This window comes from Odontesthes bonariensis, chromosome 12 (assembly GCF_027942865.1).
Source record: "Odontesthes bonariensis isolate fOdoBon6 chromosome 12, fOdoBon6.hap1, whole genome shotgun sequence".
In the NCBI taxonomy this organism is placed as follows: domain Eukaryota; kingdom Metazoa; phylum Chordata; class Actinopteri; order Atheriniformes; family Atherinopsidae; genus Odontesthes; species Odontesthes bonariensis.
Genome location: NC_134517.1, coordinates 24,477,459 through 24,491,758, shown reverse-complemented (window position 1 = coordinate 24,491,758; position 14,300 = coordinate 24,477,459). Strand labels below are relative to the sequence as shown.

Genomic DNA, 14,300 nt, shown 5'->3' with positions numbered 1-14,300 from the left:
GTTATAAAAAGTTGTCAAATAGCCAATTATAGGCCGCCAAATATGACCAGAGGTTTGTGTGTGTCAGTATATATGTATGAATGCCCATGTGTGCGGACAGGAAGTGGTGGTGGCTGATTTGAGGTCGGTGGCAGGAAAGAATGGTAACTATGCAGTTGCTGAGACAACGGCTGGTCACAGCGCAAGCTTTGGGTTTCCGGACACACTGCTGCCTGAAACCACATCCCACCATTACCCCTTCCATCCCAGTCTGTACCTGGTGCGTGTATGCCATTGATCCATTTACATTTAATGACAATTGTTGATTGGTTTGAGTTTTGTACCTTTTCTCTTCTTTTCACTTTCAGCCCATCTCTCTTTCTCATCCAGCCAACATCCCACATCCCACAACACTCCAACACCCAACTCCATGCCCAGTGGCATTATATAAAATGCTTCCTTACTAAATGCTGCCCCACCCTTCCCTTTAAACATTAAACACTGCACAACAGTGTGACCACAGGAACTACAGTGCCATGTTTCTGTGCTGTTTACTAGCCTGAGGCATACCACATTCTACTTAAACAGATCTGAGTCCCCAACATCCACCAAAAAAAAAAGAAAGGAGAAAAAAAAGGAAAAAATAAGAACCAAAGAATATCACCACAGTGATGAAACTCATTAGGTATGACACGTTTTTTATTTGAGATTTTATTTTCCTAAAGACCATCAAAAAATGCAATATATGTCAAGATATATTAATAAACTGTCTGAACCGTCCATCGGTTTTTTTGGTCCGCATCCGTCAGCACACAAATGTTAAATATCATGTATCTTTTCTCTTCACTTTTCATCAGCTGGTAACGAGCAAATAACATACTTGAGGCTCAAAATAGTTTCCAAAATCTCCACAATTATATATAAAAATAATTAAATAAATGAAGCAGCACGAACCTTGCGCTAAAGCAGAAAAAAAAAAAAAAAAATCATCACACTAATCCCAATCCCACCGGTAGATGTCAGCCTTGCCAAAGAAAGTTGACGCAAACTATGCAATGCAGGGCAGTGGAGCTGCATGTGGACTTGCAGAAACTTTGTTAAACTGCTTGAAAGTTGCATCAGTTTTACTGGGACGCCTGCACACCAACAAGGCTGTGATTAAAACGTTGTTGCGTTCAGCTATTTTTGCTTGAAAGCCATGTTTGGAATCTAAATTTATCTATCTATTTAAAATGATTGACTAGATAAAAACTATATCGATTTCACTCTTGAGGATTATTATTCACGGCACCTTCATTTTAATAATTATTTGTTCATTTGTTCAAATAAAAGGAGAGAAAAAAAAACAAGCAGTCACTGATTCCAGTGATCTCAGCCCTCGTACTGAATTGCGCATGCGCAACGCAGTGGCATCTGCACTGCCAGCTCAGCTGACAGCAGCAGCTCGGAAGTCAGATGATCATGGCAGACTCTGGAAGCAGCGAAGAGGTAGCCGTGATTGGCAACACCGACATCACCTCAGCGGAATCAGAGAACAATATCATAAACACGGTTGTATTTTGTTGTATTCCCTGTTGCAGATATGTTTGAAGTTTATTAAGCCCGTATTCTCTTAAAAAAGCCTCCTTAACACGGTCTAAGTTAGCTAGTTGCGTTACAGTTGCATTTAGCAGCGGAGGGTCCCTGTTTCTTCGAAAAGCAGCTGGACTTTCATGAAATATCAATTGGCTTCGCTGATGAATTTAGCGATTAATTCATCATTTCAACGTTAAAGTTGCGAAATAAATCCAAGCGCTTTTGCACGCAGTCGCTCAAAAAAAATGATATACACTTTACTTCTGCTGTTAGCTTGCTAGTTAGCAAGTCGGAACGCCAAACCTAAGTTTTGTTTACTTTGTGTGAGCCTCATTCGTCTCTCTGTCTCGTATGTTGAGCCGCGATGTACGTATTATCATGAACGAAAGACCAATTTTAGTTTGGAATAACAGCAGTTTTCGTTCGTGGTTAGCTGTTTGCTGGTTGGTAAATAAATGTTTGCCTTGTGACTTGCTCACGCCTTTTTGTCACCCTGTGCACAGTTCCTTCAGCAGCAAATATAATAATGTGTTTACTCTTTGGGATTCTCTTGCTTATATTTGTGACTCGTCCCTCCGGTTTGTAGATGGTGGAAAGGGGCACGGCCCTGTTGAGAAAAATGGAGATCAGTGTGGCAGAGGCAGAGAAGAGGACGGGGAAGAACACGGTTAATATGCAAGAAATCTACACTGTCTACCTCATAGAAATACGGTAGGTCATAAACTGGAGTGTGTTGTTGCCATCAGCTGATTCTTTATGCACTCACCTGATATTATAGTGGCTGCATATCTAAATAACCTAATATGGTGCTGCAGAAAACTGCAGATCAGTAGGGGGAGTGAAGTGGGATCATTTAGATTTATTGATGTATTTGCTTTCTTCATGAGCCTTTTGTCTTTACTGTGTTTCATAGCTTGACCTGCTGTTTTCAGCTGTGATATTTATTTTATTTGACACCCACAGACACATACAGACACCCACATGAAGAACACAAACTGTTTAACTTGGATCAGATCAGTGTTTGTCTTGCAGACTGTGCCAATAACAATTGGGTCAAATGTCTGATAATCGTTTGACACATCTAACCATTTTTGCTGCCCTTACACTGAAAATGCAGTTGGAAACATTGCAATTACAGTTTATTTTTCCTTTGATTTGGGCTGTTTTGAACTCGCCCTAATGTAACAAGACTTCTGTTCCCATTCTTCTGCCTGCAGTCCAGCTGAATCTGTCCCAGAGGGCGGTATGCCGGCTGCACCTGACACTTTGTGGAGGCGCTACAGTGAGTTTGAGCTGCTCAGAACGTACCTCCTGGTCACCTATCCCTATATCATCATCCCCCCACTGCCAGAAAAAAGAGTGAGTGACACATGAGCGACAACATATACTTATTCATACAACAAGATCCATAATATGGAATTGATTGATTGCAATAAAGCTTTGCTTCACTGCAGCAGCTGATGTGCAGCTTTGTATTTTTCCCGTTCGTAATTTTGTCTGCTCCCCTTATCATGTGTCTTTTAGGCTGAGTTTGTGTGGCACAAGCTTTCAGCAGACAACCTCGACCCAGACTTTGTTGAGCGACGAAGAGTTGGCCTGGAAAACTTTCTCTTGCGTGTTGCCTCACATCCTGTCCTTTCCAATGACAAAATCTTCTTCCTTTTTCTCACAGAGGTTAGTAGCCGAACTAAAAATGAAGCTGTCCCCTTGGAGGCTACTGCCATACATCGATATGAACAAACCTGCACGTTTACTGTATAAGTGACATATCAAATTAAGAGGAGTTTTATAGAAAAGCAATGCAATATGCTGCCCTGGAGGGAGGCTGTTGCTGTGGGATTCAGATTAAGCTTTGGTTTGAAGGCACTGTATAACACTCTGCCATGTCAAAATGGATGTTGAACTGGGTTTCTTTGTATCTACCAGCTAATTTTTTCTAATTTGCGTTATATCTTCTACTTTTAGGGATCAATTGATTGTCTCCCTGCTTAATTTTTTCAAGATAAAATCTACCTTTTATTGAGTCTTGCCATTTGAGACCTCAAAACGTAACCTCTGGATTTGTATTTCATCTTAGCCTGGAGCAAGTAACTTAACCCAGTTTAGCCCCTTTCGGTGTTTTTGTCATCATGTTATTGTCATCTGGAAGATCCTATTTTTTACACAGTATGGTTGATATCCCTCTCTGTCCATTGAATGTCCTCAGGAGAAAGGATGGAGGGACGCAGTTCTGGAAACAGGTTTCCAGGACAAGGTACGGTGAATTGTGCTTCGAACCTTCACTTAAATGTTTTACAGACATCTATCAACAACTTCTTGCTGAATTTCTTCACTCAGAATGTTGTCATTAACTTAAACATAGATGTATCAAAAGCACAGCTTCATAGATTTTGTATATGCCTAATGTAAAATATGATTAACTCTGCTCCCTGCCAGGTGGACTCAAGACTAAAGTCTTTAAATGCCATGTTTAGAGTGAAGAACCCTGACAAGTAGGTGTCAAACAGAAATATGTGTGCCTTATTTGAACATTTTGCGAGGTGTATGATTGTGAAAGCCATAAGCACTCATCTCAATTATATCTACTAGATGCTCAGAGCTAACATATCCTCGTTCAACACCAACTGGAATACAAAATTTGTTTCTAGAATGAATCACCTAATGACCTGTTTGTTGTGTTTCCCAGGCGATTCACAGCACTGAAACACTACAGTGATGAGTTGAACACGGTCATCTCTCAGTTACTCAGGGTGAGAGCGGTAAGTTTGAGGACGTGCTAACACACCAGCTCACGTTTTACACTCCATACGGACTTGACTTCAGTTTCGTTTAGGCTTTTGTTTTTTGCATATTTTGTTGAGTATCCAAATGACTTTGGGCTACATGCTAAAAATGCACTGATGTCGATCTGTTTACCACTAAGGAAAAAAAAAAGACTTCTGGCTTGCTAAATCTTCTTTGTTTTTGTTTTCTTTTTCTATTTCTTGGACACACACCATGCCCACATTTGTTGATAATCCAGGTTTATTCTGTAAGATGTTCTGTTGGATCACTATTTTTCGGCCATCTGTTGAGTTAAATATTATTAATTGAAATACTCAAGGAGAGCCTCAAGGAGAGAAAACTATGTGTTGCTGATGAGTCATTTGATTTCTGTTATTCCAGCGAGTAGCAGACAGACTGTATGGAGTTTACAAAGTCCACGGGAACTATGGCAGAGTTTTCAGGTAAGAAATGGTTGTTGGATTGTGATGACATAGATAAAGTCGTGATTTACGGATTTAAAAAAAAAAAAAAAAGCTATATGTTTAAGGGAAATAATACATTTACGAGCCTTACGTTTAAATGAGAAAGACATTTATTTGAGCCACTTAATTTCACGTATGTCATTGTAAACAATATTCATTAAGTTTCAGCAGGGTTTACAGCGAAGTTCTTTTTTCCACGAAGATGCCATCTTTATTCTTGAGATGCTGCACCAATAGAACAACAACGATTAAAGAAATTAGCAGCGAGGGGAAAATATTTTATTCACGATTGAGCAAAGACAGCAGAATTCTGTCTTTTGAGTGCTGTTATGCACGTTTTAGGATGTGTGGATATATGTGTGTTTGTGTGGACTGAACGGAGAGAATTTCGAATTCAACGTGTGCCTGAATCTTACTGTCTCCAGTGAATGGAGTGCAATAGAAAAAGAGATGGGAGATGGACTTCAGAGTGCTGGCCACCACATGGACACGTAAGTAGACGAATGACACTATAGATCACGGAGCGCCCTCTTATGTAGCTTACACTTCAGCCGACACTTTATCTGTGTTACTGATAAATATATCAACACACGCGCACTCATAATGTCCGTTTTGCATTTGTTCATCTGTAAATATGACCGTGTGTATGTGCTTAGGTATGCTGCATCGATAGATGACATTCTGGAGGAAGAAGAGCACTATGCTGACCAACTGAAGGAATACCTCTTCTACACTGAGGCGGTCAGGTAAATGAAATGTTTGCAGGAGAGAAACGTACATCCAAAAGCTACTGTCACGGAGTACTCCTCAGTGTTTATTCATCGTTTATTTCTTATTTTTTTGTTTTTTCCCGTCTTTAATGAAGTCATTCTTGTGGAATTTCTACATAACAAATGCAGCAGATTATACTTTTGTTTCTTTATTTCAGACCCATAAAAGTTTGCTACAGAGTGAGAGATGATATTTAGGCTGTGAGATCTTTTGCAAAATTATGTAATGCAACATTTCTAAGGAGCCTGTTTTAATCCCTAAACCTTCTCAATAATTAGGAAGAACAGTTTTAATCTGACAACATCCTCTCTAACATGTTTACGTGTTCGTGATGCCTGACAAAAGGTTATATTGCAACATTTGTTCTGTGTGTTAAGGTCAGTTTGTCGGAAACATGACTTGATCCAGTACGAGTTGGAGATGGCAGCTCAGGATCTCATTTCCAAGAAACAACAGAGTGAAGAGCTGGCAACTGGGGTAATGTGGCCTTACACTCGTTAGCTTTTCCTTTCTGACACGCGTTTCCATGACGTTTTAAAAACTTCGGGTTTTTATTCGGGTTGCTGTTGGCATGTGGGAAACCCACAGCGTGTATTCAGTGTAGAAACCCTGGTGAAAAAATATATTGGCATTCCTGGATGATGTTCAGTCAGCTGTTTCATTTCGTTGAACAAAGAAAAATAAATCCGTAAAAATCACAGTTATGACACAAATCTCTTTTAATTAAGAGCTGACAGTTCTGGCTTTGTAAAAAAAAAAAAAAAACGTACCTACAACTCTTTTAAAAAGGAAGAAAATTGTTTAAAACGAATTACACTTTTTTCTGGAAAAAATTTCTGAATCGAACCCAAAAAAAGATCCCATTTTGTACTACGGTACTACTGTATTTGGTACTCTAGCTGTTGACCGATCAGCTTTGCAGGGTGGAGCCTGTAATAGACCTTTTGTCCTTCTACCTTAAATTCCAGTGAGTTGATGTGTGTGTTTACTGAAGAAAAGTATTTTTTGTTCTGTGGTGAGACGTGTAATTATCCTGAAAAAGGACCTCAGCGTCACCAAACCTCCATTCTATTGACTGAATTAAAAAAGCGTCCCAATTCTCAACGTACACTTGTACATTTACTGTAGAGGTAATGGCTGCTAGCTCCCCTGGGCCTCAACCTGACATCCAAAAGCCTCATATCAATAATGACAGGAAATTTGTTTATTGTCTTTGGGGAGTCACTTTTACACTGCATCAAACTAAAGTTCCAGCATCTCCTGCAGGCTGGTTATTCATTAGTGGATATCACTTTCGTTCAATCATCCAAAGACCATGACTGCTTCTCTATAACTTTTATTTCATTCAGGCAGTTTCCTTTGGTTGGTCACAAACATTGACTCTTATCTTCTGCCCATTTTTTTTTTTAGCTTATTTTGTGTGTGTGTTCTACTTTAAAAGAAGATTTCTGTCTTGACTTGTTCCATTTTGTACCTTTACGTTTGGCTTTTATAACATTCCCGTTTTACTTTCTCCACATTTTAGACGTCAGCAAGAATTGCTGCTGAAATTTAAAAAATTGAGTTATTATTTATTCCTTCGTCCTTTTATGTCTGCGGTTTAAAGCCAGATTGTTCCGTTGTTTAAATCTATCTTTCTTTCTTTCTTTCCTTATTTGCTTCTATCCTTTTCTTTTAATGAGATGGCTGAATGAATATCCATTTTTTAAAAGATGCGTCTGTTTACACAGATACCTTCCCATAGAATGCGTTCTAGAATGCGCTGCTGAGGGTGGCAGCACGTTGGAGTAGCTCTGTACCTCACATTGAGATTTTTCTTTTTTCTAAATTTCATTCCTGTTATTTCTTGGAAGAAATTGCATTTTTTGGACAACTGTTCTTTCCTGCCTTGGATGCTGTGCAGCTGGATTGATTTTTTTTCCCCAATACTTTTGTATATTTTACTGTTTTGTTATGATGCATAACCATAGCAACAAGGTGGTTTACAACAGGGAGCAGCTGATTAACATTGGAAAAGCAGAAATAATTCGACAACTGAAGCCAGAAATCCCACTGGAATTGAAAAGGAGGCGTCGTGGATGCAGAGCAGGAGCAAAGAGGAGAGAAAGAAAGAAGAAGTTCAAACCATCTCTGCCATCCGTCATCATGGGCAATGTAAGATCGTTAGCTAACAAGTTGGATGAACTTCTAGCCTTGACAAGGACTCAGCAAGAATATCGCGAATGTAGCATTATGTGTTTTACTGAGACATGGCTGCAGGATCATATCCCCGACTCCAGCGTCTCTCTGCCGGGCTTCCTGACTGTACGAGCAGATCGAGATTTAAAGAGTAGCAGGAAAAGGAAAGGGGGTGGATTGGCAGTACTTGTCAACAACAGATGGTGTCACCCAGGACATGTTACTGTGAAGAGTCGTCTCTGCAGTCCTGACATTGAACTATTGGCAGTAAGTTTTCGTCCATATTATTTGCCAAGAGAGTTCACCAGTGTTGTTTTGGTGGCTGTTTACATTCCACCCTCAGCTGTTGCCGACACTGCATGTGATGTCATCAGTTCCGTTGTTGCTAAGATACAGACACAACACCCCAATTCTTTTGTGGCAATATCTGGTGATTTTAATCATGCCTCACTCTCTGCTACACTGCCAACTTTTCAACAGTTTGTCAGCTGCTCTACCAGAGAAAACAAGACATTGGATTTCTTTTACACAAATGTCAAGGATTCATACATTTCCAAATCAAGACCTCCCCTGGGTAAATCAGATCACAACCTCTGTTCAGCATATAAACCCCTTGTCCAGAGACTACCTGTCACAAAAAGGACTGTTAGAAAGTGGTCACAGGAAGCTGAAGAAGCCTTACAGGGTTGTTTTGATGCAACCGATTGGATTTCTCTTTGTAAGCCACATGGAGAGGACATTAATGCCATGACTGAGTGTGTGACTGACTATATAAACTTCTGTGTGGACAACACTATCCCCACCAGAACAGTGAGATGCTTCCCTAATAACAAACCCTGGATCACCAGTGAGCTAAAGGAACTATTGAACAAGAAAAAAAGAGCCTTTAGGGAGCGAGACAGGGAGTTACTGAGGAGTATACAGAAGCAGCTCAAAGTCAAGATCAGAGAGAGCAAGGAGGTGTATAGAAAGAAGCTTGAGAGTAAACTGCAGAGGAACAATATCAGAGATGTGTGGTCAGGAATGACCACAGGAAGATCACAGGCCTCAAGCAGAGGGAGGATCGGATGGATGGAAGTGTGGACAGAGCAAATGAGCTGAACACATTCTTCAACAGGTTCAGTTCAGGAACAAGCTCACCATCCTCCCCTCCTGTTCCCAGCCAAAGAGACATCCCACCCTCCTCTGACCCACAGCTTTCCTGTAACATCTCCACCTCCACCTCAGTCATGGATTCTTCTGCTTCCACTAGTTTGTCTTCAACCAAATCAGGAGATGCTGCTGTCCCATTTGCCTCCCCCTCCCACTTTTCTGTTTCTAGAAGTCAGGTGAAGAGGCAGTTGGAGAGACTGAACCGGAACAAGGCTGCAGGTCCAGATGGTGTCAGCCCCCGAGTCCTGAAGGCCTGTGCAGAGCAGCTCTTTGGGATTCTGCAACACCTTTTCAACCTTAGCTTGACCCAAGAGAAGGTACCACTGTTGTGGAAGACATCCTGTCTGGTTCCGGTACCAAAGAAAACTCATCCTTCAGTCATCAATGACTACAGACCTGTTGCCCTGACATCCCACATCATGAAGGTCCTGGAGAGACTCCTGTTGACCCACCTGTGTAAGCAAACCAGCACATATCAGGACCCCCTGCAGTTTGCTTATCGCCATGGAGTTGGAGTTGAAGACGCTATAATAAACCTGCTTCAACAAACCCACTGTCATCTGGACAAAGCAGGCAGCACTGTGAGGATCATGTTCTTTGATTTCTCCAGTGCATTTAACACAATCCAGCCTGATCTGCTTCGTCTGAAACTCCAGAAGACTCAGGTGGAGGCCTCAACAATCACCTGGATTAATGACTACCTGACAAACAGACCACAGTTTGTCAGACTGAAGAATTGTGTGTCTAACCAGGTGATCAGCAGCACAGGAGCACCACAGGGGACTGTACTCTCACCATTCCTTTTCACTCTGTACACTTCAGACTTCCAGTACAAGTCAGACTCCTGTCATCTACAGAAATATTCAGATGACTCTGCAGTTGTCGGGTGTATCAGAGATGGACAAGAAGCTGAGTACAGAGAGCTGGTGGACCGCTTTGTGGCATGGTGTGGGAACAATCATCTCGTCTTGAATGTTAACAAAACAAAGGAGATGATTGTAGATTTCAGGAGAAACAGGGTCAGATCAAACCCTGTTTCCATCATGGGAGAAGAAGTGGAGGTGGTTGAGGAATATAAATACCTTGGTGTTCATCTGGACAACAGACTGGACTGGAGACACAACAGTGAAGCCATCTACAAGAAAGGACAGAGCAGACTGTACTTCTTGAGGAAGCTAAGGTCCTTCAAGGTTTGCAACAAGATGTTGCAGATATTCTACAAGTCTGTTGTTGAGAGCGTCATTTCCTCTTGCGTCATCTGTTGGGGCAGCAGCATCAGAACCAGGGACCTAAAAAGACTCAACAACCTGATAAGGAAGGCTGGTTCTGTTCTGGGGACGACTGTGGAACCTCTGGAGACAATAATGCAAAGAAGGATTTTGCATAAAATCAAGAGAATTATGGACAACCCTGAACATCCTCTCCATGAGACTGTTATCGGAAAACAGAGTCTCTTCAGTCAAAGGCTTCTTCAGTTTGGATGCAAAACGGACCGCTACAGGAAATCTTTCCTGCCCACAGCCATCAGCATCTATAATAACTCCTTGATTTAATTGAGTTACATCAACATTTAATTTCCCTCTGGGTTTAAATAAAGTATTTTTGAATTGAATTGAATTGAATTGAATTGAAAAATAATTTTACAAAAACAATAGTAAAAACCTGAAACACTATCTAAAATGAAGATTTCTTTTTTTTTTTTTTTTTTCAATATACAACTTTGCTGCCAAAGTCTCAACAAAACTGCAACATTGTATAGTGCAGTTTAGGGAATACAGAAACACACAATGTCAGCTGTTCTTGGATGTCTTTGTGTCTATTGGCTTCACAGGCGTTTCTTCCAACCAAGTATAACTTGACTATATAACTGTCTGTACAACTGACCGTCTTGTGAGTTTGTTGAGTTGTGCTGCATATGCACTTCGATGGCTGCCATTGAGAAAATAAAGTGTTACAGAGCACACCCGTATCCGCCCTAAAGAATTTGAACAGTGGTCCGCTCTGCGCCATACCTTTGATTAAATTTATTATAATTTATAATATAAATGATTTAGCTTCTTTTTTTTTTTTTATGATTTGTATTTCATAAAATGCCACATATGTTATACTACAAGAGAACTATGTATTTCTAAGCTTGTAAATTTCTCCCAATAACCAAGAAAATGCTCTGTTGTTTAAAAGAGTTGATAGGAGGGATGCGTGTTACCTAATGATAAATCAGCTGCCATCAAATCATGATACACACTCATCCATGAATTTAGTACTTGTAGAGTATTGCTTGAAAATGGTATGTTCGTAAATGGTGTCACATTAGAAATCAGAGTGTTAAAATTACACTGTTGTGTAGTCATCCATATAGGTTGGTAATCTGTTAATGTGTCTGTCTGTGTGTGTGTGTGTGTGTTTGTGTGTGCAGACAGTGCGAATCTTTTCTCTAAAGGGAATGACCAGTAAATTATTTGGCCAAGAGAGCCAGGAACAGAGGGAGAGCCGGATAGCAGCCTTGGAACAGAGTATCCAGGAGGGAGAGGAATTGCTTAAGGAGAAGAATGCTGAGTGCCAGTAAGCCAAAGACCAAGATCAACTCTTTCAATTTACAGTAATACAGATTAAAAATCATATCTTCGGAGCATACGTATCCAGTCGGTGGAGTTGGAGCTACTTGTTTGTAGTTGGAATCATTTCTCACGCGTCCCACAGTGACAGTTCGGTGCAGTGTTTGATTAAATCAGCATAAGTGATACTTTTCCCTCGTTACGGGGGGAAATAAGCCACATGTGTCTATATGAAAAGCAGGAACTTGCACATGATTAAGTAAGGAACATAACAAGTGCTGCATTGTTTTAGTTTCTACTTCCTCGTAACTCGTCTGTTCTAAAGACTAACAAAAGCTTGTGTGTGTGTGTGTGGTTTTTGTCATCAGAGAGTTTGTGCGAACAGCTTGGGACGACATTGAGCATTTTAAGGAGCAGAAGGACAAAGATTTACGGGAAGCACTAATCAGCTATGCCATTATGCAGATCGGCATGTGTAAGAAGGTGTGGGTTTACGTTTTTGTTTTTTTCAATCTCCAACGATTGATAACATTAATTCTTGAGCATCTCCACTCCTAATTTGGTTGTAATCTTGTGATTTTTTTTTTTTTTTCACCATTTCAGGGAATCCAGGTTTGGTCCAACGCCAAGGAGTGTTTCAACAAAATGTGAGCCACTTCAAATGCCAATCGCTCTCTGCACCAAAACAGAAGCCTCTCCGATTGTACAGACTGGGACCATCCTCCACTTATTATACTGGGGAGAGAGAGCAGCCCAACACCGGCTCCACCTTGTTTGCAGTGTGACTGATAATTACGTTCTTTCAACTTTTCTCTCGTTTTTTCTGTCTTGTACACACATTAATTTGTCAGACCAATTAAATGCAATATTTAACGAATTTAACACTTTTTTTAAATTCAAGTGTCTTAACGGAGCCTCTCATCCTGTGGATATAACCTTTTCTACTGCAGCCAGTGCGCATTTTAAGCTCTCATCCTTACACAGTTGACGGCATGTCCAAGCAGAAAATTCACCATTAATAATAATGATTTGGAATTCAGAGTGTTTTAATTCTTACTTTTGTTTCTCATCCTAAATAAAAGGAGATGCACGGCAGGTTGCTCTTTAAAATCGAATCATGAGAAGCTGCACATCCATGCAACTCGTTTAAGAGTTCCTTTCATTGAACTGTGGTATCTGCTTTCAGTTGGATCTCAATTGACAACACTGACAACTGTCTGAAGAACGGGAGGTGAAATACTTGCTTTGATATAACTATTTAGCAGCTTCTCGCATTTGTTTGTGCTTATTTGGGTTCATTGGTAGAAATCACAAATCTGCATTAACATCCTAAAGCTGGAAGATGTCGTTAGTGGACGGCCCCAACTCACATATTAGCTGAACGTTTAACTAAACATGCATCACGAATTGTCCTTCAGAGAGCCATTACATTTCTTTTTGTCTTTTTTAATAAACCACACTGACGTAAATCTCTGCTGCACTATCGATTGTTAGGCGACCAAGAAGCTGATGACCAAGTACTTTTGAAGTACAGATTACAGGTAGAGAGAGTAAGGCTGATGAACTTGGTAGATAAGGTAATTGATGCTGATTTGGCCTGTCAAACTGAAAAAAAAAAAAAGCTGTGAGTCAGTGCAGCCAGGAAGTCTCGCACTATTCTGATTCAGTGTTTACTCCATTGAATAAGCCCTTTATCTACCGGGTGCAACCTAAGTTTTCAAAAGCAACACGTGCAGATTCATTGCTCAGCCTCCTCTTAGCTGCCGAGCTTTATTGGCTGAGTAAACTTTTCTGATGTTCTGTGGAAAGTAGTGACCGAAGTGTCAGAAATGTATCGATTAATTCGATTAACAATAGACAGGCAGCTATAGCTTCCTTTTTCATTAGTCTACGGAGAAACGTTGGTGCCAAATGGGTTTGACATCTGAATGTTGTGCTGAGATGAGTTAATCCTATGTTGTTGGGTTTTTTTGTGTTTTTTTTTTTTTTTTTTTTCGCAAAAAAATTATCAATTTACTGAAATAATCTCAAATGGAGGCTTTAATTTACATTTTTATAGTACATGTGTCAAATAAAATGATCGTGCTAAAACTCTAATAAACATCTTTTTGAACCATTTTGTGGCATGTTTTGCACCGAATGTTGTGTATACAGATGGGTGAAAACCAGCATGAAATGTACCTGCTGGTTTTACATCGCAGTCGGAGTTGGTTTCTCCTGCAGGGATGTTTGTTTCCAACGTGTTGCTGCTGTGGCTGAGGGACTCAGAGACATTGGCTTTTTACTTGGCGAAGTTTAAAGGTCGGAAATTTGCAAATCATTTGTGTGCAAACGACACACAGCCTGTGTCAGGAGTGGCCTCTTTACGTGACACCTGGTGTTGGAGGAAAATGAGATGGGTGTGTCTGTGTTTACACTACTGGTCACATGATGGTTGATGTTGCTTTAGCATAATCTGCTGTCACAGAAGACATGCAGTAGCTTCTTGTGATTTTGAAAAAAAAAATCATTAATGCTGTTATTACAAGGTGTGGTAACAATTATGTCCTTAAAGTAGTGATTAAACCTCTATCCAAATGGATTTGTGGGGTTTAAGAGGGTAATACTACTGATATCCACAATCCATTAATGAAAAGTCAGTTTCATGTTAATTGCCCCTGTAAAAGTTTTTTGGGGGGTTTTTTGTACTTCTTTTTCTCCTTTTGTGCGCTCTTGTTGGTAGTAAATTGTTTAAAATAGCATCTTCGTTTTCAATCCACGAGCTAAAGTGAAGCATTGTTGAGCTATTTGGAGGACTGAAACTGCCATTATCCGAAATAAATGGCCTCAAGATACTGTTCAA

General features: G+C 40.3%; 1 protein-coding gene across 1 annotated transcript; it reads left to right on the top strand.

The window, feature by feature from the left end:
- The first annotated feature begins 1,389 nt into the window (after positions 1-1,389).
- Positions 1,390-13,574, top strand: snx4 (sorting nexin 4). Its single transcript, XM_075479821.1, has 14 exons — positions 1,390-1,530; positions 2,141-2,265; positions 2,772-2,913; positions 3,079-3,228; positions 3,761-3,808; positions 3,991-4,046; positions 4,241-4,313; positions 4,720-4,781; positions 5,228-5,293; positions 5,459-5,548; positions 5,951-6,050; positions 11,320-11,465; positions 11,827-11,941; positions 12,062-13,574. Exons 1-14 carry the CDS (start codon positions 1,435-1,437, stop codon positions 12,107-12,109), a joined length of 1,317 nt encoding a protein of 438 aa, XP_075335936.1. The 5' UTR covers positions 1,390-1,434; the 3' UTR covers positions 12,110-13,574.
- Positions 13,575-14,300: the final 726 nt, after the last annotated feature.